The sequence below is a fragment of the Stigmatopora argus genome, chromosome 3 (assembly GCF_051989625.1).
Source record: "Stigmatopora argus isolate UIUO_Sarg chromosome 3, RoL_Sarg_1.0, whole genome shotgun sequence".
NCBI lineage: Eukaryota > Metazoa > Chordata > Actinopteri > Syngnathiformes > Syngnathidae > Stigmatopora > Stigmatopora argus.
In genome coordinates this window covers 18,544,531-18,569,195 of record NC_135389.1, presented here as the reverse complement: position 1 = coordinate 18,569,195, position 24,665 = coordinate 18,544,531, and the positions used below count along the sequence as shown (strand labels likewise).

Here is a 24,665-nt window from a genome sequence, read left to right as displayed (position 1 = left end):
GAATTAGTATTGTAGAAACAGTAGTAGTAGAATTAGTAATAGTAGAAGTAGTAGAATTAGTAATAGTAGAAGTAGTAGAAGTAGTAGTAGAATTAGTATTGTAGAAGCAGTAGTAGTAGTAATAGTAGAAGTAGTAGTAGAATTAGTATTGTAGAAGCAGTAGTAGTAGTAATAGAAGTAGTAGTAGAATTAGTATTGTAGAAGCAGTAGTAGTAGTAATAGTAGAAGTAGTAGTAGAATTAGTATTGTAGAAGCAGTAGTAGTAGTAATAGTAGAAGTAGTAGTAGAATTAGTATTGTAGAAGCAGTAGTAGTAGTAGAAGTAATAATAGAAGTAGTAATAGTAGAATTAGTAGTAGAAGTAATAATATAAGTAGTAATAGTAGAAGTAGTAGTAGAAGTAGTATTGGTAGAAGCAGTAGTAGTAATAGAGGTAGTAGTAGTAATAGTTGAAATAGTAATAGTTGAAATAGTAATAGTAGAAGTAGCAATGGTAGTTAAGTAGTAGAAGTAGTAGTATTAGTAGTAGAAGAAAACCAATAGTAAATAGATGTTTTTTTCATATCATGTCCTTCCATTTTTTTCATCAAATGGTCAAAATGGACATCTAGCTCCGTCAACGGCAGCCTTGGCAAGCCCCCTCTTAATTTCCCCCGACATTTAAGCGCAAAAGCCAGCGAGCCGTATCGAGGCCAGTGCTGGAAGTCCATCTTTACAGCAACATATGTCTTTTTTCCAGTTGCTCATCTGTGACAGTGGTTTTTCTTGCCCCCCCTCCCTCGCTCCCCCCCTCCCTCCTTCTGTCGAGAACATTTTAATCTCAGGGTGGATTTGTGACACGAGTTCAGAAAGGCGAGACCCCCCATCCTTCTTCTTCTCCCTCCCTCAACGTGTGTGCTGGCGAAAAAAAAAGGAGAACGGTTGACCAACATCGCGCAGGGTGGGGCGCTATTTCCACCCTCCCTCCTTACATTCCTCCCTCCTCCCTCCTCCCTCCTCCTCCCCCGTCTCACGGCACGGCGCTGTCCAGCGCTGTAGGTCCTGAAAGCTGGATGCGAGCAGAGCCAAACAGCCTGCAGCGCCGTGCGGGGGCAAGGCAACAAGCCCTCGGCATGTCCCCCGAAAGCCGCAAGTTCAACGCGTCTCCCGGAAGGACGACAGGGAACCAGGCGGCGACATCGCGGCTCTTTTCCTAATTTTTTTTGGTTTGTTTATTTGTTTTTTTTTCCCAGCCGCCCCGAAGCGCTCAGAGGCGGCCTTTTGGAGAACTTGCAAGCAACATGATTCTCGCTCTTCTGTCACTCACGTGTTGCCTGTGGACGCCGTCGGCCGGACTGCCTTTCTTCCGCGGGCATATTTTGGAGAACTCCCCCGTGGCTTCCAAAGTAATCGGCCTGAGGATTCCGCTAAGGCGCGTCGACGGGGCAAAACGTTGCCCGACGCCCGGGATCACCTTCCGAGTGGACGGTGGCGGCAGCCGAGATTTCCGCGCTTTCGTGCACCACAAACGGGGCGACGTTTTGTTGCGAACTTCCCGGGTCCTGGACCGGGAAGAGCGCTCGGAGTACCGGCTGAGAGTGGCCTCCTGCTGCGGCGCCTGCTCATCTCCGGACGCGGCGCCGGTGGACGTGGCTCGGGTCCGAGTGGACGTATTGGACGTCAACGACCACGAGCCGACTTTTTCTCAAGCGGAATCCACGCGTGTCACTTTAAACGACACTACGGCCGTCCGAAGCGTGGTTTACCAACTGCGAGCCGTTGACGCGGACAGCGGTCGAAACGCTCGGCTGACCTACGCGTCGTTCCCCCGAAATAGCACTTTTTACGTGGTCCCTAAGACGGGCCAAGTTTTGCTGCTCGACTCTATTCTGGGGCTCCGATCGGACGTGGAACTCTGGGTTTCGGCTGTGGATCACGGATGGCCGCCCAAGAGCAGTCAGCGCGTGCGGCTGATTTTTTCTCCGCGCGAGTGGATGGACGGGAAAGCGGCCGAGGTCGAGCGGCTCAGGCGGGCACCGAGGGCGTCACTTTACCCGGCGGTTTCGCTGTCCCTCAACGTGTCCGAAGACGCCAGCGTGGGCTCGGTGATCACCAGCCTGAGTGCCAACGCGTTCCAGTCGGCAGCTTTTCAGCTCCTTCGCCCGGATTCGGACGGCTCTCCCGTATCCGTGGGTCCTGAAACTGGAGATATCACCATTGTAAGGAAGCTGGACAGGGAATCGGAACCTTTTGTGGAACTCACGGTTAAGATTCGGGACAAACGAGGTAGGTTCAATTGACCCTGGTGTCGATCATTAACTTGTGCAGTGCCATTGACGGCTATGGACGTCCAATTCGTCTGGATCTAACTAGTGGACGTCCACGCCCGTCAATGGTACTGAAACATTACCAAGGAGTGTGTTTTTAAATCAAAATTATAACTACATGCACAGAATGTGCGCACAAACTTTGAAGTGAACGTTTCTGGGGTGAGAGTTTTTTCATAGTTTAGAAATGATCCAGTTAGGAAATAAACTTTTTTTTAAAAAAAAATCTGCAAACACCACCCATAGCTATGCATTTGACCGCCATTTTGGATATGCATAATACATAAGTGAGCCCTAAAAAAAATTCCATTCATTGATTTTAAAAAAAACATCAGATGATTTCAAACTTTTTAAAACTACATAACGCTTTTTTAAATCTCCATTGCAATTAAAATGTTGTTTCCTACTGCTTTTATTTATTTGATTATTTTGCTTAACCAACCAATTTATGGTTACACCACTAGCCACCATATTTGCAATCCCTCCATAACATTTGGTCTGGCATATATAAACAGCTGGGAAAATACTCGTTTTGTACTTCTGCTGGCTGAATTGAACCGGGATGAAAGGAATTAAGCGTCTCTAATTCTGTTTATGTGGTTGTCAATTTTGGTCTTTGAGGGTATACGGGCGTTTATGTAGCTTTGATGTGAGTTATGTGTTATTATGCTTGTTTTTTGGCCTTTGTTGATTGGACGTTCATTCCGTAGCCACTTTGAAAAAGATAAAACCGTATTTTTGCCCAAAGTCTTTTAATTAGCGAACATGAGTACGCAAAGTAACAGTGACGATACGTTGTAGTTTTATGTATGGATAATCTGAGTGCATGTTTGTGTTGGACATGTGGTTGATTATCCTTTAGTGCAATTGACAGGAATATTTTGACTGTCTACATAAATTGGACGTCTATTGCCGTCAATAGCAGTGAAGGATTTAAAAGGCACAAGCTCATCTCCCCAGCATATTTTTTTTTAGCCGACTGCCTCATGGTTTATGCTTGGGAGCACAATGCCTGCAGAGTCATAAATTTCATCATGATTTGAGGAACCGTTGTAAAAACTGTTCTGTGTCAAATAAAAGTTGGGACATTTTATGAAGTTTACGAAGCTTTCCAGAACTTTCGACTTTGACAGGTTTTCTTTCGGGTTGAAATCTGGAGTCAGACTGCATCAATTGGTGACCTCGATATTCTTTTGGATCACTTCTTTGACACCGTGGCAATTTATTTTGGGTCATTGTCACGATGCAGGATGACCCATCTTCAGAGTTCCTGCTGAGGAAATGAGATTTCCATGCAATATCTCACTGTAACGGCTCCATTCATTCCTGCCAGCAGGCGAAGTGGCTCTGTCGCCTTTGCGGTAACACACCACAACATAAGGTTTTCACCTCCGTGCTCTTATTTAGGTCATATTCAGAATTAGTCATCCGCCAAGCCTGGCAGGTCTGGTGGATGCCAAATAGCTCAACTTTTCTTTCCAGTTCAGCAGCACCCTTTCCCCTTTGAGTCATTTGGGTAAACTAACAGCAGGCCTGTATGTTGGTTGTTAGGGGTGTGTATTCCCTCATATGATTTGATTCAATCCCAATTCATCGCTTTACTACATTTTAGACAAAAGGTGGCAATTTTTGTATACTACTTTGGTAAAAAAAAAAAGAATCAAAATGGACATGAAAGTACATTTATATCAATTTATTTTCAAAAGCTCATTCAGCACTAATGCAAACATTGTTTTGTGTTTGAATAACATATGGCCTTCTTTAGTCTAAACCTGATTAATTGCAGGATTCTAAATATGAGAATTAAAAAGATATATATTTTAGCACTTAATAATGAAGTTATTTAAAAAAGGCAGTTAAAAACATGAACATGAGCATTCCAGGTATAGTAACCACCATGGGCTAAAAGACAAAAAAAAAATCTTATGTTTAGGCATTACTCTCCTTTTATTGAATAAATGTAGCATTTAGTAAAATTTGGTACGGGCCAGGTTTTAGTACGGCGGCTGACTGCTGCCAACTAGCAGACACGAATGGAAGTACAGCCACCTATTGATGTATTTCCAGGTGCTGATAGGTCAAAGTGCATTGGTTTGCACACCCCAAAATAAAAAAAAGATATGAGAGGAGCTTCGCATTAGTTCTCCTTTGATGATTTGCAACAGCCATTTTCCAAACATTTCAAAAAGTCCAGCAACCGTTTGTTGCCCAGAGATTTGGTAGACTGGTTGAATTATGTCCTTGATTGACACAGTTGGCGACTGTGAAGTAGTTTTGGGAGCTAATCCTTGCAGAGTGGCAAACCACTATGGCCCGCTCGCTCTCATCTACTGGCATTACCCCTCTAATCCCCCTCTCGCTTCACTCTCTAGGCTGAGGGATTTGAAATGGTACCGCCACTGTCTGACAAGCCCTCAAATTAGCAGGCGGAAGGCGGGGCTCACATGTGGACGGGGGGAAAAAAAAAACAGAACACACTCATAATTAAGAAATCTTGTTTTGGTTTGAATCGCTGGGGAGAGTTGTCTTTTCCCGGATTCTAATTGCGCTCTTGATTGGGTTGCCGATTTGCATAGCGATGTCTGGAGATTTTCTGGGGCAGGAAAACCCGGGCGGATATCTGACAATATCTCGCTCCGGATGCAACGGGCGAAATAAGCCGCTTTCGACACTCAAATACCTTCTTGCATTTGATCTCTCCCGCCTAGGTAACTCTCCCTTCCTGATCAAAGGCCCGCCATGTCCTTTATGCTTACTACAGCCTTCCCAGCTGAATCCCGATGCTTGTCTGAGAGGGTAGAACGTTTCTCCTGATTGCCCCCTAGCACACATGTCTGATTGAAGTCGTCTCCTTTACCTGATTTGAGCTTCCTTGTGGTTGCTTTTCTATTGCGTGACGGATTTAGAGACATTGGTGTCTACATTCCCATTTCGACTGGAAGGGTCTGGCGTTATGCACAATTTTCTACTACTACTTTATTTTACTGTCCCAACAAGCTGCCTTCTAGGAAAAAAAAATGGAAGGACTTCCAAATGTGTCATTTACTACTGGCAATCAGGGTGGTTCAGGATGTCCTCCACAGTTGGCTGGCATAAGCTACAGCACCCCTGCCATCTCTTGGCGAGGATAAACAGAATGCATAATAAATGAATACCGAGTGGAAGATTGCGAATGAACGAATCTCAAAACATATTGCACGTCTAGCCGCCATGGAAGCTAATGATATGTGAAGCGGTACTTCTACTTATGAAATGCATTTGATCCAGAAGTGGTTTCATAATTTCGTTCCACTATCTTTAGTACTAACCCGTAAAAGCTCCTTGGAAAAAAAGTATGGCAATTTTGTATGTAATACGTAAGCAAAATAGAGGAAAAAAATATACAAAAATTCACTATTAGGCCATTAAAATGAATAAGAAATACAGACATTTTTCAATGGGGAGGAAATGCGAGTGGCAGCTTAGTAAACATACATACACATACATGCACATAAACAACTTAAAATTATGTTAGGCACACTCCAAAAAACTTGAGAAACATGTTAGAACTCTGCGACAAACGCAGGCATACGAATCAGGAACTTACTGTCGGACAGATGCGCATCATGGAGAGGCAGCTTCCTGCTAGCCAATAGGAGGCCATCAAGGTGTTGCGAGACAGCCAATGGAAGAGCAGCTCTAGCAAGAAAAAAAAATACAGGAAGTCAATTTACCTTTTGGTGAATGCTTGATTTCACTTGACGTTTCCTAACTTGGATTGTTAACATATCTGGGACCATATCTACCCCGTTGAGGCTTTTCATAACCTGAATATTTCATATATAGAAGCTTTCATAAGAAGAGGCACGACTGTATAATATAACAGGTTGCCCAAAACAAGTCCACATCATGCCTTTTTAACGTATTCTGGAGTTTGAGGAGACAAATACCTCAAATCCACCGTATTAATTTGCCTCTGCACTATTTATGAACACGTTTCATTTGGTCATCTGAGCGAAAAAAAAGTCTGTTCTAACGAGGCCCCCAGTGCTGGTTCAGAATGGCCGGCACGTCTCCCGCTCTGAATGCCAAACACACCGCTCGGCCATCAGTTTGAAGAATATTCGAGTCAAGTAACACTTCCTGCGTGCTGACCTTACAAATAGTGCAATATGTACGATGGCGGGGCTCGGAAAGGCGAGGATTATTGTCCTTCCTTTTCACATTCGGTTGGCATATGGCCACACTGCAAATCTGTCATTTTAAAAACACGCTCCAAGCAGGCTCCTTTTCTTCTTTGACATTAACATTTTTATTGCTCGCGGCTGGACTATGACGGTATTAGTGTTCTTTCAATAACTCTTTAAAATAGGCTCAACAATATCCACATTGTTCTGTTGGTGCTTTGCGACAATGCTAAGCTTGCTGCTCCACTAACCGCTTCACAGAGTGTATTCACACGTAGCGGTTATTCAAGGCCGACCACAATTTTGATAATGTACGATAGATGTCCAATTCGCTTAAATTAGCTCTGAATGCTCATCTTTCACGGCCATTGACAATCGTTCATACGTCCCTATAAAATAGATTGGACACCAAACGGCGACAAGTTAGTTACCGTATTTTCTCGCGTATCTAGTTTATCATCCCTGGGTAAAATGGCGGCGCCCTGAGCGAACAGTGGCAGGCACGGTACTGGAACGTTTCATCGAAAGACGTTTGGTCGAGCGGACGTTTGGTCACCGGGTTGTTACTGTTGAAACCAGCTCTCAAAATTATAATCATGAGAGAGAGTGAGTTTAATATCTCAATATGTAATATCAAAATATCAACAGTAAACTCTGTCATAGTTTGACAGCGAGCGAACCCGGCGACCAAGCGTCCGGTCGACCAAGCGTCCGGTCGACCAAGCGTCCGGTCGACCAAGCGTCCGGTCGACCAAGCGTCCGGTCGACCAAGCGTCCGGTCGACCAAGCGTCCGGTCGACCAAGCGTCCGGTCGACCAAGCGTCCGGTCGACCAAGCGTCCGGTCGACCAAGCGTCCGGTCGACCAAGCGTCCGGTCGACCAAGCGTCCGGTCGACCAAGCGTCCGGTCGACCAAGCGTCCGGTCGACCAAGCGTCCGGTCGACCAAGCGTCCGGTCGACCAAGCGTCCGGTCGACCAAGCGTCCGGTCGACCAAGCGTCCGGTCGACCAAGCGTCCGGTCGACCAAGCGTCCAGTCGACCAAGCGTCCGGTCGACCAAGCGTCCGGTCGACCAAGCGTCCGGTCGACCAAGCATCCGGTCGACCAAGCGTCCGGTCGACCAAGCGTCCGGTCACGGGCAGGGGTACAAGTGAGTTTTTTCACGTTTTATGAAAAACAGTTTTTTTTTAATTGAATTTCATTCATAGACCTCAAAATAAATTTTGGTTAGCGTTTTATCTGTTTATCTTTTCTCTATTTCCCTTTCATCTGGTCACCTTGCAGTTTCGTGCATGCCAAGTCTAATTTAAGCGCATATAAGCCGTACTATTGATTCAGTCACCAATTTTTTTTAACTACAAATACGGCATGTGTGAGAAAATCCGTTAACTTTTTGGGCATAAAAAAATATACTGGTCAAGCCCACATGGGATCTAGTTGGCATGATCTAGGTGACTGTTCAGAAAATTGTTATTACATTGAGATTTTTCTACTTTGTGGGTTTGTAGAGGCGGGCACTTTAAAGTTGCTCTGTTCTGGCGCAGTACAGATAAGCCGGGATGGGAGTCAGGCATTCTCAATGACATACTACTGTGTAGTCTATTTTTTATTTCTCGTTATTGCTCTACGGGAACATGTTTCATCAACACGCTATATATTGCGTTCTCTTGACTTATGAAGTGTTGAAAAGAATCAAATCATATTTTCCAGTTCTTGAAACAAAGTAGAGCTCAAAGCGCATAATTTAAGTGGAAACTTTCAATCCGGCGTGTATTGGAATACTGTGTGATAAGATTACGCTTTTTGCCACTGATGCATTAGTCATACATCGTTGCTATTTTCTAATTAACTCTACTGATTAAGATACTGCAGTTTCAACTCGTATTCGACCACTTTAAGCAAGTATGAATATTTCAACTTGCCACTCTTATTTCTGAAGGCAATGCAGAATGTGGACTTGTTTTCATTTTAAGAAAAAAATAATAATTTAAGAATTTATGCCATGGCGTAGTGGTTATTCCACCAGATGCTCGTGCAAGCAGTTCGGGTTCGAGTCCCACTAGGTCAGGGGTGTCAAACTCGGGTTGGTTCGCGGGCCGCATTAACGTCAACTCCATTTCATGTGGGCCAGACCATTTTAGATCTAATTTTTAGATTTTTTCTTCAAAAATTGGATTAAAAGAACTGGATTAAAAGCCAAAAATAATCTGTTTTTATAGATCTAAAACAATGTTTATTTGAGCTTTTTTCTTAGTAATGTAAAATTTCTTTTAATCGTGTTTTTTATTTCAAATGGAAACAAAATATATTTTTAATTATGTTCAATATTAAAGTGGAAAATGGAAATTAATATATTTATTTTGAGATTTTACAAAATGCTTTTTGACCTAAAACACAAGAAAAAAATTGGATGAAAAAATTGCAGTGATTGTTTTTAAAAAGGGGAAAATCAGGAAATGTAAGTTACATTTATCATTTGAATTTGATCCTAAAACAGAAAGTCGGAACTCATGATTTACTTTCTCGGGCCGCACAAAATGATTTGGCGGGCCAGATTTGGCCCCCAGGCCGGCACTTTGACACCCATGCACTAGGAAGTGTGATTGTGATTGTAAGCATGAGTGGTTGTCTGTTTCATTGCGCCCTGCTGATTGGCTGGCAAATGACACCATGCCTACTGCCCAAAATTAGCTGGGATAAGTTCCAGCATCCCACGATACTTGTGAGGATAAGCGGCACGGAAAGCGAATGAATAACCATGAAGCCAACGTAGGTGATTTTTGAACATGTGGCTTCAATGAATAAAAAGCAGTGAAGAATGTGTGTGTTTTTTTTTTTAAACAAGAGCACTTTCCCAAGACTTCCTTAGAAACTCCAGCAGTGCTGAAGCACCCCCCGAACATTACCCGGTAGTATTATTCGGCTGCTGTTCCCCGTTGTTTTTCCCCTCTCTTGATTTTCTCTCCATGTCATCTGACAAAACCTATTTTGTCCGAATGCCTTTTCAATAAATAACACAACACAAACAACCACAGTGGGAGTATTTCAAACAGTGTCCCAGCAGAAAAAAAGGCACTCACATCCACTATTCTGCATGACTGAGCAGGTAAATAAAAAAATAAAGGCACCAGGTAAACGTGGAAACAATTGATTTCCTCTGGAAATAAGAAAAAAAAAGTTGGCATGGAATGATCATATTTCAGTGTTGTTGATAGCGGTAGACGTCCAATTCATAAACTATAGTCAGGCAGACTCCCCAAAATAACACCATATAAATTAGATTTTATATTTATTTAATCATTAATATCACATACGTATACGTTTTTGCAATTTGAAATCATTTGCTCTTAGTTGGGTGCAGTGGCGGTCCTTGCATTATCTCGTAGCCCCTTCAACGGGTAAAATCCACTTCCTAGCAGCATTTAATGATTAAATACAAATACTGGAGCTTTTCAGACATTACAACCGGGCCAGGAGGTGCTTTTCCCGGGAAAAGACAGCGATGGACGTCAATGGCGAAACGGCAAAAATTGCACTAAAACGGGGTAAAATCCACTTCCTAGCAGCATTTAGTGATTAAATACAAACATTGGAGCTTTTCAGATATCAGAACCGGGCCCACAATTGAAATATTATTTCGGAATATAGCCATATTTTACTCACCAAAAATCATTTTTAACTGTACACATTATCCATCCTCCTTTCTTTCTTCCTTCTTTTCTATCGCCATAGAAGCTAATGCTGAAAGTCGAGCCTGTCCTGTCGTATTTCTGGCATAGTCCGTCTTGAAAATGGCTTTAAATCAACACAACAATATATTTGCTTGTAAAGCTCGCTCCAAATACAGTTTGGTAGCTCTGGCTAATCACTAGCCAATCATAGTTGGTGAAAGTGGTGAGGTATCCCTACGCCTGCGACAAGAAATTGTAGTGTTGCCAACTCGAAATCTGATTGGTTAAAGCAACAGTCTTATCGATGCTTGTTTAATGCAGCAGAGCCTGCAGAACTGATTGTGAAGGCCTTGAGGCATATTTCTGACCCTGGTAACAACAAATGGCTGAAATGTGATTGGTTAAATACTTCCATATGAAAACCGCTATATATATATTTATATGTAATAGCAGCGGCGGTCCGTGCATTTTCTAGCGACGCCTTCAATCCAACCCTCAAAAACTATTTTATGGCTATAAAACCTCTACTGCGTCTACAGCTGCGACACATAAAAATAATCAATAATAACCTCATACAATTAAAATATTATTTAGGAATATAGCCATATTTTACTCACCAAAAATCCTTTTTAACTGTACACAATATCCATCCTCCTTTTTTTCCTTCCTTCTTTTCTATCGCCATCGAAGCTAATGCCGAAAGTCGAGCCTGTCCTGTTGTATTTCTGGCATTCCTTTTTTATTCGATTTAGTGCTGAAAATGTTCGTTGCCGGTTGTGACAGATTTGCTTGCTTTGGAGTTGTCCGACCTTTCTCAATGATGTCCAGCTTTTTTCTTTTGAAAAGTCCCTCTTGAAATTGGCTTTAAATCAACACAACAATATATTTGCTTGTGCACCTCGCTCCAGATAAAGTTTGGTAGCTTTGGCCCGCCTACTCTATCACTAGCCAATCAAAGTTGGTGAAAGCGATGACATATCCATACGCCAGCGAGAAGGTAATGACGCATCCCTATGCTTGCGACAAGGCATTGTGCTGTTGCCAACTCGAAATCTGATTAGTTAAAGCAACAGTCTTATCGACGCTTGTTTAATGCAGCAGAGCCCGCAGAACTGATTGTGAAGGCCTTGAGGCATATTTCTGACCCTGGCAACAAATAATGGCTGAAATGTGATTGGTTTAATGCTTCAATATGAAAACACATCTGGAAGCAGTGCAACCAGGGGGAAAAGCAATGAAAGGAAGCTAACAGACCATTTGGAATTATTTAATAAGTATTGATGGACAAAATATAATATATGATTCAGATATTTCTTAGGCCAGCAGAGAAGGCCTTGAAGGCCCTGACGGCCCGCCACTGGTTGGGTGTGTCAAACTTCTCTCTTTTTGTTGATTATATTTATTATAGCTAACATTATTTCTTTGAGGTGTCTGGTTTACAGAAAAACAATGTTTAAAAATATTCCAGACGATTTATACATTCGAGTTCACGGGGGTGCTCATCTAAAATGAGAGGACAATCTAATAAGCATGTTTTGAGGAGGTGGGAGGAGACTGGAGTACCCAGAGAAAACCCACACCATCCCAGAGAAACCATCCGAAAGATTTAACCAAATATATCAAAAGCCTGAAAAGTGCAACTTCTAATGTAGTTTTTCCTCCTAAATCGTCAACCATTAGTAATCAGTTAGTACTTGAAATTTTATTATTCCCATTGTTTTATTATTCACTGGTTTATATTCTGTCGAGCACTTCTCTCCAAAATACTGCAAATAATTCATTGTTATTGAATTATTAGTAGGTATGATGGATTTGCATCATGTTGCAGTTATGCTCATGCAAGTTATGATCTAGGAGACAAACATAAGTGGACCTTGCGTGTCCTCCATAGGGAGGGCAGACGTATTTACATAATTTAATGATGCACACGGTGTTCTTTATTTTATTTTTTTCTTAAACAATGGCACTTTGATGGATGGCCTGGTTAAGTTGTAATGGTGTTCATAGCAAAACAAACATCTCCTGAAAGCATAAAAGAACCCTTCAAGTTGAAAGCTTGGAGAGACGGAGAATTTCTAGTTTAATAAAAAAATAAATACATAAAATCGAGGCTAAAAAGCATGAGTAAAGAATGAGTGCTAGATATGTGCTTGTCTCATTGGCAATTGATGGCCAATTCCATTTGGCTGGGAGGGCCAGCAGCGATCATTCAGCCCCCCTTGTTAAGAAATGGATGTCAATAGCTGTCAATGGAAGGCAGTGATTAATAAGCAGTCATTTTTCCTTCCTGCTGTTGTGGTTAAGGTCATTGGTTTTCTTAGAATTGCAATAAGGATGGTGATTTTTGTCAAAATGGTTCAAAAAAAAAGAAAATTGCATTTTTATTCAATGGATTAAACTAAAGTAAATGCTAAAATAACCCTGTCACACCAAAACAAGGATAATAAAATAATTTGATGAATTTTTACAGCTGTATTTTATTTATAACTTCATATTTCACTATCCATATACAGTAGGAACTTTAACAGCATATATAGTTTTTATGTTCTGAACTGTTTTTTTTAAAAATACCATTCTTATTATTAATAACTAAAATCATGCTTTAAAAAAATCTAGTTAGGTTTAAAAAAAAAAAAATATAAACCAGTATTCAGAAATGCATTCATATCTATATACATTTTGAACAAAACAACCATTAAATGTTTACAAAAAAATAAATCCTGGTTACATGGTAACATTTTGCAACCTAAATAAACAAACATTAGCAATGGCAGCCAAAGAGCTAACAGGAAAGGGACCTAAAAAGGTATTAAAATCAATAAAAAAAACATTAAATCTCCAGGGATTTTCCAAGAATTTGCATTTCCACTTATTTCCCACCCTATTCTATCAAGTTCTCCTTCACAGTACCTTATCTCAACATTAATTTCCATCCGAAACTATTACAGAAGACATCGACGACGTTCTACCGAGAATTATAAGTAAAGTGAACACCAGGCTGCGCTATTAGGGGGGTCAAAAGGACAGCACAAAACTGCAAACCAAATGACTTAAGCCAGAAAAAGGTTTCAGGGGTCAAAAGGTGAGGAAGGATAAAAAAACATATGAAAGCTGGAAAATGGAACAAGATGGCGTGTGTGTGTGTATGTGTGTGTGTGTGTGTATCCTGCAGAAGACGATAAGGGAAGGCCGGGCCGATTAGTCGGGGTATTGTGTTTGCCGGAACATAATCTTAAATTGCTCAGAGGTCAGAAAAGACAAAGTATTGCGGGGCGTGGAGGAATGAGGCGGAGCCAAGCCAACAGATGGCTGCAGGATAGAGAGGGAAAATACAATACTACCGTATAGTTGGCGAAAGGGCAGACGTTCGATATCGTTTGTCTCAATCGGCTAGATAGGCGGAGCTACTTTACTGCCCTTTGAAAAGCAGGGGGGGAAAAAAAAGAACAGCTGGTCTTACCCGCTAATACGATGTTAGATTTTCACAGCAATTGATGGCAAGAGATGCTCGATCCATTTCAAGTTGGGGAACAGACACATGTGCAAGATAGGACAGATGGACGTATACCAAGAATAGGGGTGCACTAAAAAGATCTTCAATAAATCTTAACTAGATGACCAAACAAAAGCTTTAGGACAAAAATCATGGGGTAAGAAACAAAAGGGCAATTTTAGATAACTTACTGTGGACAGAAACTGGAGCACCGAAGACAATATATATAATATATGAGTATATAAACAGAGAATCTAATCTGACGCCGACAGGGAGTTTGTAAATAGACTGACAGAGGTTGATGAGACAGTGAGGAACAGGTGGGGGACCTGAGAGGAAGCGGATTGGCTGAGACACAAGGGGGCGGACCAAATCAGGTGAAATTAATCAGTTTTGGACTGAGGAATGAATTAAGGGAGACTCAATGAAGAACTGTCACTGCAGTATAATATGGCAAAACGCTGCCAGATGCATATCAATAAGTAATGTTCTCAGATATTTACTTCAGTTTTTAATTCTCATCTTTGACTTTGAGTGACTTTTCTACCTCATTTCATGTTTATAAAATTTCTTTTTTTTTTATGCCTACTTATGTGTGTACTTTGTGGTGATGCACTAAATCTCAGTGTACAATGACAATAAAGGCATTTGAATTCATCTCATCTCATCTCTGTTTTTGAACCGCTTCATCCTTATTAGGGTCGCAGGGGGTGCTGGAGCCTATCCCAGCTGACTCCGGGCCAGAGGCGGGGGACACCCTGAATCAGTGGCCAGCCAATCGCAGGGTACGAGGAGACGGACAACCTTCTACGCTCACACTCATAGCTAGGCGCTATTTAGAGTGTCCAATCTGCCTACCATGCATGTTTTTGGAATGTGGGAGGAATCCAGAGCACCCAGAGGAAACCCACACAGGCGAACATGCAAACTCACCACAGATGGACATGACCTGGATTTGAACCCAGGACCCCAGAGCTGCGAGACCGACGCACTAACCACTCGCGCCACCGGACTGCCCGCATTGAATTCAATTCAATTGAAATCTCAAAGACAAGCACACAGAGGTAAAAACCAGATCATAATAAAAAATAAAAAAAATACACCCCGAAAGAGACCAACCCTGATCAGTTAAGTGTGATGAAAAATGAGTTGGACACTGCATACAGTAAAAAAAAAAACTTCTCATGACACAGATATTCTGTAATCCTGGATAAAAGTCAGCCCACATGAGGCCTACAGGAGTGTTTTCCACTTCAAAAGTGAGTCAGCATATTCGTCTCTGACTATTTTTGTGTTCTACAAGCCTTAAGGAATTGCAGATTTTACCGTGCCGTCCACCAAAGTATTGTCGTTCCCAGCTCAAACCACCTCGAGCAGAAGAACATTTCTCTGATTTGAATCCGTCGACAAATACATAATTATAATGTGTAGCGCTCCATATTTGCGCAGTACAATCGTAGAAACAATCGTTGATAACGTCACATGTGATACATTTGGCGTCAATGGCGGTCGGGGGAGGAACGTTGGGGGCATTTTGCACGGCAGCTGAGGGCACTCACGGCTGCATGCGGGCTTACATTATTGATGCCCATTAGCGCGTGCATTGTCACCCACCGGCAAAGCAAGGAGGCAGGTGCACTCCGGCAAAACATTTCGCGGACCTCCCCGACCGACAGCGCACGCCATATATTGTCTTCGACAGATGAGCGTTACGTTTTAAATTGGGTTCTTCCCATAGGACACAATGTGAGTCGGTTTGTTGGAACATTTGGTGCCCCTGAACGAGGGTTTGGCTAAATGTGGATGAGAAAGTAGTTATTCTAATTACAACATAAACGGCAGTAACTAAAAGATTTCTGATCGTCTAGATCACATGTGTCAAAGTGGTGGCCCGGGGGCCAAATCTGGCCTGCCGCATCCTTTTGTGTGACCCGGGAAAGTAAATCATGAGTGCCAACTTTCTGTTTTAGGATCAAATTAAAATGAAGAGAATAGATGTATATTACATTTCCTGATTTTCCCCCTTTTAAATCAATAATGGTAATTTTTTAATCCATTTTTTTCTGTTTTTAGTTCAAAAATCATTTTGTAAAATCTAAAAATATATTTAAAAAAGCTAAAATAAACATTGTTTTAGATCTATAAAAAATGAATATTCAGGGATTTTAATCCAGTTATAAAAAAAAAATCGAAATATTATATCTAAAATGGTCCGGCCCACGTGAAATCAAGTTGACGTTAAAGTGGCCCGCGAACCAACCGGTAGTCTGACACCCTTGGTCTAGATTGTATTTAAATAGACTGCAGTTATATAAAGTAAAATAGTGCACGAAACTATCATCTATAGATGAGTGGGGTACCAAGTAAGGTTGGAAAAGTAAGGAAAAGCATCAAAGTATTGCTACTGAAATGGTGTCCAATCCAATTGAAGTAGAAGGGTTGGTAGTGAATGAAGCAAGGTTCTTTTACAGCTATCATCCCTTTTGAAATGAGTGGACATCGACATGAGATAAACTCATTTTAATTGACAGCATTTACGATATTTTATGATGTCAACTCATTGACGTAGTAGGCGTCCAATCCGTTTGGAGTGGGAGGGTATGCATGAAATGAACATAAAGAACATCAATGGTAGACAATTTAGCGTTCTTATTAGTCACTTCTTGCCCATTTTAAGTCACTACTAGTACATTTTAGGGCACAGCTATCAAAGTGGCGGCCCGGGGGCCAAATCTGGCCCGCCGCATCATTTTGTGCGGCCCGAGTAAGTAAATCATGAGTGTCAACTTTCTGTTTTAGGATCAAATTCAAATGAAGATTATAGATGTATATTATATTTCCTGATTTTCCCCTTTTTAAATCAATAATTGCAACTTTTTATCCATTTTTTTCTTTTGGTGTTTTTAGGTCAAAAAGCATTTTGTAAAATCTAAAAATAAATATATAAAAATATTTTCGGTTTTCCACTTTAATATTGAATACAATTTAAAAAAATGTTCAATGATTATTAGATGTTTTCCCTTACTAGGAAAAAAGTTTAAATAAACAGTTTTATATCTATTAAAAAACTGAATATTTAGGGCTTTTGATCCAGTTCTTATAATCCAATTTAAAAAAAAATATCTAAATATTATATTTAAAATGGTCCGGCCCACATGAAATCGAGTTGATGTTATTGCGGCCCGCGAACCAACCCGAGTTTGACACCCTTGTTTTAGGATATTTTTTGGGGATCCTTCCTGGTAATTTCTGGTCATTTCCTTTGGGTTTTGGTTCACATTCTGTTGATTGTGCTATTTCAAGTTATTAAATGCCAAAAATGTGCTTTGTAAATATTTTCAAAAGAGTGTAGGAGTGCTAAAGAAGATTAATCTATTGGCTACCATTGATAGCGATAGACGTCCAATCCCTTGGACCAGGAGGACTTTCCCTTCCATTATTTTCTTTCCATATCCAAATTTCTCCCCCTGCGTGCCAGATAGCTTTTCGTTGGCATCCCAGCGGAGCCGCATCGATCGGACGGTATCGATTCAACCAGGAGCTGTTTTGCTTCCACGCACAAAACAACATTTTAAACAACAATTTGTATGTCACAAAATGACCCCTGACAGACTGTTGCTGTCAGCTCCCAAAGACTCAGAGAGAGAAATGCACTGATAGGACCATCCTTAAACACCACAATGTCTACCCGCCTTACGCCCGATGGCGAGTCCGAGCTGGCGTCGGGATCCATGGTGCTTATTTGTCTATATGCCGTTGCGTTTTGCAACTTTTAGTACCCCGAGGTCCAATTAAGTGAGCGGGAAAGTGGTCGGCGCTCAGCTCCCAGTGGACCAAAGGGCACCGCTAAACGCAGACACTTAGACATTTTGAAGGGTTTACAAATTGAACTCTGACCTCAATGCAGTTTTTTTCATATGCTGTAAATAAGGAAATATTGCAGATGCTAAATTGCTCAGAAAATTGTTACGCTTTGTCCGCGTTGGAAAAAACATGTTTGGACCCCCCGGAGCAGACAACTCATACCAAGGTGGCGTGGTAAGCTTTTTTTTTTTCTTAAACTCAAATAAACACGCGAACACGAAAAGGAAGTCATAAAACGCGTACGTGACAAAAAGGTCAACGGTTGAAAAAAAAAGAAAACAAACCCTGAGGGTTAACTGAGATAAATGTTTGGAATACCACAAAAGAAGGGTATGAGGACAGCAAACATTCCACTCAATACCAACATAGAGAAGATACAAAACAAGTAGAGCAAACACTAACATTATCATTGAACACGGCCCGCACAAGAAGCTTGAGTTTAGCCAACAGTCATTTGCACTTATCTCCTTTAACACTAGGAAGCGCTAGTCACTTAAATATTGGCATAATTCAATTGGGTTGGCATTACCGTATTTTCACGCCTATACGGCACATCATATTTTTAGCCGCAGTGTCAGTAACGAGTGGTATTTCTGTATTTTACACACACAAAGGACGCACCATTTTTATAGACGCAGCCAGGCATGGCAAAACATACACCAGCTTAAACATACACGCTACACCCAAACGCTAAAAACACGTTTTTAAAAAGGCAACGGAAGCAAAACTGAGTTCGGTTGTACTTTATTTAGCCATTTTACAATGTACTCACGTCATCATCACCCACAAATCCATCAGTCCTCATTTTCTGTGTCCGAATCGAACAATTGTCCAAATGAGTCATCGAAAACGCTGAGTTTTATACGTTCGTCCAGGCGGCCACAATCCATTCGCAAATAGTAGCTAGCTAGTAGCTAGCGTAACTATTCCAACGCTGTCTTCCATGCTTCGTAAAGCTGTGTTGATTTCGATGGCCAGGCCACAATCCATTAGGTGTATTGACAAAAGAAGTATATATATCCTAGAAGTTACTGCGCAGTACTTTTTCTACGGGGAAAATAGTAGAGTCGGGGGCTGCTTGCCGTAGTTGTGAGAGCTGTAGAGGATGGTGTACCCTATCGACTGATTTATTTTATTTTATCATGAAAACAATTTTAGAATTGGTCCATATATAAGGCGCACTGGATTATAAGGCGCCCTGTCCATTTTGGAGAAAATTTAAGACTTTTATGTGCGCCCTATATTCGTGAAAATACGGTAATTAAAAAATGACACTACTCAAAGAAACATTACTGAACAAAACATAATTTGTTTAGTAGAAAACAAAATGAGAAAGTGGACCATTAGCCTATTTTCCTTCGATACAAACATTTTATTGAAGACTGCTATGACCAAATGACAAATAATGTGTGGCTAATTGCTTTGGGGTTAAATTGCAGTAAAATATACCAGTGTTAGATGGTTAACATGTAGGCTAGTTGCCATAGTTAACAGAGACATGGGAACCAAAAACAAGGTATTAGTCAAAAATGCACCATTAAAAAAATCCCAGTTTTAATCTCAGATGATAAATGATACATTTTTCAATCACCAATGCTTGTTTATAGAATCAAGGGCCGTAAATGTAAGATATTTACCATTCAGTAGTTCAGTAGTTTCGCACAGCACTGATCCAGAACAGCATGTCAAACGTGGTCCTCAAGGGCCGCATTGACCACATCATTTTATTCCAAAAGATGTAAACTGTCCATTTCCACCAATCTAGTGTCTACTCAGTCGATTGCATTCAGGTGCTGCTCATTTCTGCAGAAACCCCATTGGTCAGACGGAAGAAAAATATTTGGAACACCCCTCGTCTGGAACAGTGTGTTCCCCATGTCACAAAACAGAGAGGAGATTAGCTAATAAAATTGGACACCTATTTCCATTTTTTGGGGGGGTGGAAGTGCAGTGGCGCTTTTGTCAAACAGATAAATAGGAGAGTTGCAAATGACACCCAGAAAAGTTCCCCGACGAATAATCAGGTTGAAAAGGAAGAAAGCAAGCGTACAGAGATGACTCCTATTCCTGGGCCTAGTAATCGAATCCATTTTGTGACGCACAGACAGCGTCTCCGTCTCCGTTCCTGCCAGATGACTGCTGATTAGAGGAGCGCATGTACTTGAGGCGCACATAATGTCGAGCTTCTCCAAGCTGATGAACAGCACCTCGGAGACAGCACGTCCTTCCTCGCAAAACGCCGCTTAGACAACGGTAGGCGGGTTTGACGAGCGGAGAAACCGACAATGGCGGCGTGTTCCAATGGAAAACCGTTGTGGATTCTCAAAAACATCGGGTTGTTTTTTTGTTTTCAAAGGACTTGAGGAATAGCCGCTTTAATTCCGTGATCCAGCCGTTCTGAGAAGAACACAATTGGGATGCCATTGCGTCGTTAGCCGTGCCAGCCTGGCCGCGGAAACGCAGACACGCGCCGCTGCCCCGCATTAACGATCAAGACCTGGAGCTGAGGCCAGAGCTCGCCGCAGTCATTTTAGCCGCTTGTCACAAAAAAAGCACACTGAAGAAGAAGAAAATGGCAGGCAGGCAGGCAGGCAGGCTTTTAAAGATGGTCCATAATTCACCGAGAAGCTCTGGAATCGCCTCCGTTTTTCTTCATTTGCACTTTATTGACTCATAATTACTGCTTGGCCTTTCTGCTACCATGTGAATTATTTCAGTAATTCTGCACACAAACGGGCGCTACCGTAATTTGGATGTATATATATATTTTTTCGCCTGCCTTAATGTGTTTAGCTATGTAGTATCGGTATCATTGCAATGTAGTGGCTTTAAAAAGTAACTCAATTAACTCTTGAAAAGACTTTATTCATAGTAATACACGTCCAATCCACTTTGACTGGGAGGCGACCATTGAATCCAGTCAAACCGGATTGGACGTTGAGCGGCGTCAACGGTAGTGAAACATGATTTATTCAATGCCAGTCTTTACAATTGGAATACATTTCATGTCTGTAACTGTCAATGGCTCCAAACAACAAAATATTACTGAAAAAATACATATACAGTCCTACGCTATATATATAATTTTAAAATCAGGAGAGCATTGAACTATTTTATTTATGAATGTATTCATGAGAACTATATATTTAAACATAACTTGATTGCACCTTATTTTGGCTGCACAGCTGATTTGCAAAAACAAGTTCGTTTTTGCTAATAATGTTTTAATAATAATAAGGTTTTAATGTTGGACACCTTTGTTTAAATTGGGAGGGGAAGATTTGAACGTGCTAATTTTAAACATTTTCCTCAGTATTGGATCTGGATTTTGTATCAGCAGATCCGCAAAATCGGGCGAGACTCGACTGTCTTGCAAAAATACGTCATCGTGGCAATCCTAGTTAACACCCACCTCTGTTAACGAGCAATTGGACAAGTGTGCCTAATAAACAGCCTAACGTGGCCCGAATCACGTCAGTCAGGGTTTTAACGGTCCATTTTTTCCGCGGCGCAGCGGGTCCTAAACATTGATCTTGCTTAATCTTGCCGGTTGCTAATGACAGGAGATGATGGTCCTCACAGCCCGGGCTGCTCACTGGATTAGTCGTCTAAATGAGGACTAAATCCTCCTCCTCCTCTGCCATTTCCTGTAAGCCACGCTTCGGTCACATGCTGATGCGAACGAAGCACAATACATGCAACTTAAGCACACCGTGTCAGGCTTTCTGTAGCGTGGACGCTGGATGAACTGTCCTTCCTTTACGTTTTGTCACTGCGTGGTCACGCAACATTATACATCCTCTAAGGCAGGGGTGTCAAACTGCTGGATTTTTGACGTTTTTTTGTTTCAGGTGGGGTTTAAATGGGAATTGAAGCTGGCCCGCCCCTACCACTATAAAAGCCAGTCATTTTTCCATTTTAACAAGGGCCGCAATGCTTTTAATATGCACATGTCCTGAATCCCACAATGCACTAAACATGGTGACATTATTTAAACTACTAAAAAATGAGGAGACACACTAAAGGAGACAAATTTTCCAAAAATGTGGACACCCTTAATTGTTTCCCACCCAATCGGAGGGAACAAGAAGACAGACAACCACAATACCTATGCACAATTTAGCATACAATTAGCCTAGTGTGCATGTTTTTGGAATGTGGGAAGAGAAAACCCTGTCAGGAGCAGCTCGTTTGTCCCTCCTGGCTTGGCGTAAGGTTCGAGCAGCTGTGAGAGATTCATGATTACTTCCGGATGTGTGTATTTAAACTCAACTGAATTGGCATTTATTGTCGGATCGTACTGCGTGATACTGCATACATCGCTGCAAAGGTACTGTTCTTCATGCTCCGGTTCTGTTTCGTTTTGGATGTACAAGTCCTTGTTATTTTGTAAGTTACTAAAAGTTATTATCATGAGCACAGTTCGCCTCGTCCCCTCCTGCTTCCCCGCTACTGGGTCCAAATCCCTCCGATCGCGCCACGACGTCTCGGCGCGATCGTAACTTACCCGCAGAAAACTCACTAATGCCGAGGGAGAAATTGCTAAGATTAAAAACCATTTAGCTTTCAAACCTCGATCTCAGAAGTGTAAGCCGGACATGCTGTCCACTTTAACACCGGACCACCTTAAAAAATGATTTCATATAACTATTATTATTTGTATTTAATCCAAATTTGTCAGGGTTGTTCACAACAGCCCTCACTTTTACCCAATCCAACAATTGATTGGACTTTGAGTTCAAGGCACCTTTAAAAATCGGGTGCTCCCACCGCTTCCCCCACGTCGCAATGTTCTGATTCACGGCGCTTTCCTATTAAACTTTCGTGGCTTCTTCTCAGCCCGGTGTGAGTCAGAAAAAAATCGCGCATCTGTCTGTTTGTATGAAAAGATATCGAAAGGGCTGGCGGGACAAACCCCATCAATCACGGGCCGGGACGGAAATGAAGAGAGAGATGGAGTCCGTCACAGGAATGTTGTTTGATGGTTAGAAGAGCTCCTGATTGAGCTGGGTAGTGTAGTTTCTATCCTTTGGAGATAAGGCTCAGCGGCTTCCTCCCCCATAGCGTGAACCGAGCGTGATAATACCAAAGCGTGAGTTGGGCAAATTGAATTAATGCTGCGGCACACCATAAAAGCTTGAACTATAATGCATTCTAAAATCCCATAATGAGCAGGGAGCTAAAATCATTTCACACTCCAGTGAAGAAGATGACTCTGTGGAAGATTTTGGATCCAGCTGACACCGCCGACACTTTTGTCATTGGCCGGGGTGCCGTGTCCAACTTGCTGGGATACTAGAAGCCAAGTTTGCTGTTGGAATTCCCTCGGAAAATTGGACGTATTTAAGCGACGTGGACTGGCGGGGTGGCACATTTTTTTCGGTCTTTTTGACAGTGGAACAGAATTTCTCGTTATTTGCCATTAGGGGGCTGTTCGGTGACGGGAGAGGTGATGGCGGGTGATTGGGTTTTTACGCCAAAGTTTTACTTCCAGCCAGAGCGGATGTTTGGCATGTGCAAGGGGTGTTTTATTAGCGCGTTTTGTTTGGGTGGGACATTGGAGCAGACCTGATCTTGAATGAAAAAATGCTGTGGATAACAGAATATTTTAAGCCTCTAGTGTCAGACTCGGGTTGGTTCCCGGGCCGCATTAATGTCAACTCGATTTCATGTGGGCCGGATCATTTTAGATATAATATTTAGATATTTTTTTTAATAAATTGATTAAAAGAACTGGATCAAAAGTCCTGAATATTCGTTTTTTTATAGATCTAAAAAAATATTTTATTTGAGCTTTTTTCCTTAGTAAGGGAAAATCTCTTTTAATCATTAGGTTCCATATTAAAGTGGAAAATAGAAAATCTTTTTATATATTTTTAGATTTTGTATAATGATGTTTGAACTAAAAACACAAAGAAAAACATGGATGAAAACATTGCAATTTTTGATTTAAAAGGGGTAAAATCAGGAAATATAATATACATCTATACTCCTCATTTTAATTTGATCCTAAAATAGAAGGTCGGCACTCATGATTTACTTTCCCGGGCCACACAATATGATGCGGCGGCCCAGATTTGGCCTCCGGGCCGCCACTTTGACACCTGTGCTCTCGAGGGAACTTGTTTAAATTATTAAGAAATGAATTTTTATTGTATATATTTTTTCTTTATGACTACGTGTTATGTATGCGCTTTTAGATGAAGCTTTAAATCCCTCATTGTTCTTGTATAATGACAATAAAGGCATTCAATTCAATTCAATAAATGAATACATTTGACCAATAGGAGATTTCAAATGAGTTATTAAAGTAGAGGTACAAATGTGTTTTTGTTTTATTCATATTTACTTGAATAAAAATGGGTTATGTGTCATTGGATTAAGAAATGTGGGAGTAAAGAAATGTTTATTTTGGTTTTCTTCATATATATACCTGAATAAATATGACATTTAAATTCAGAAATGTGTGGGTACAGTGGTGTTTTTTCATAGTTACCTGAATAAATATAAGCAATCTGCCATTTTAGATTATAAATGTGATTTTTTTTCATGTTTACTTGAATAAATATGACCAATATGGCATTTTTGAGTAAAAAAGTAGTGTTAAAACTGTGTTGATGTCAATCATATTTAACAAAAAAAAGCCCCCAAAAATGGACATAAATCCTCATGCTCCACAAGGCAAAAAACACACCCACAGATTCAATAAGTGACAAAATCCGCAGCTTTTTCTTGTGTCCACCAAACTCAGCATTGGAGTCACAGTGCCCACAAAGTGAAATTAGCCCTCCATCACCAAGGCAGAAAGAGAAGAAAGATAGCTTGGCACCCCGCGCTAACACTAAGAGATGGCTGCTGATAGAGACAAACGAGCGCATGAAAGCCTGTTTGAGCAGGGCACCTCCCAATGAAAGATAGCTCAACTCCTATTTCAACTGCCATTCCTTCTCCTCTCTTCTCTTGGTAAACATCCAACTTAATCCTGGCCTCGGCCCCTGGGGGAAATAGAAGTTATTTATTTGGAGCGTCGCTGAATCTCTCCCAGCGATGTTTCCTTCTCCGACCCTGGGCGAGCTCCAGCCCGAAAGGGCGTCGGAAGCGCTCCTCCGTTTGCTTTTTTTCCCCGACAATAAGGCGTCTGGCTTCTTTGGCGCAGGGGCTTGTTTT

At 41.5% G+C, this 24,665-nt stretch overlaps 1 protein-coding gene and 1 long non-coding RNA gene across 3 annotated transcripts in view; one reads left to right on the top strand and one right to left on the bottom strand.

Moving 5' to 3' along the window:
• Nucleotides 1-24,665, bottom strand: part of LOC144070886 (uncharacterized) — a 41,434-nt gene that overhangs the window by 1,629 nt on the left and 15,140 nt on the right. The window contains exons 3-4 of one of the 2 annotated variants that reach the window (XR_013299487.1): nucleotides 5,892-5,983; nucleotides 2,033-2,180 (exon numbers count right to left, since the gene is read on the bottom strand). This is a non-coding gene — a long non-coding RNA (uncharacterized LOC144070886). Of the gene's footprint in view, nucleotides 1-2,032; nucleotides 2,181-5,891; nucleotides 5,984-23,908; nucleotides 24,494-24,665 lie in introns of those variants that run through there. The other variant, XR_013299486.1, reaches the window with a different exon arrangement.
• LOC144070883 (neural-cadherin-like) overlaps nucleotides 1,015-24,665 on the top strand; it is a 107,687-nt gene continuing 84,036 nt past the window's right edge. The window contains exon 1 of the mRNA XM_077595393.1: nucleotides 1,015-2,264. Within this exon, the coding sequence (XP_077451519.1) occupies nucleotides 1,280-2,264 (985 nt within the window). The 5' untranslated portion in view covers nucleotides 1,015-1,279. The remainder of the gene's footprint in view (nucleotides 2,265-24,665) is intronic.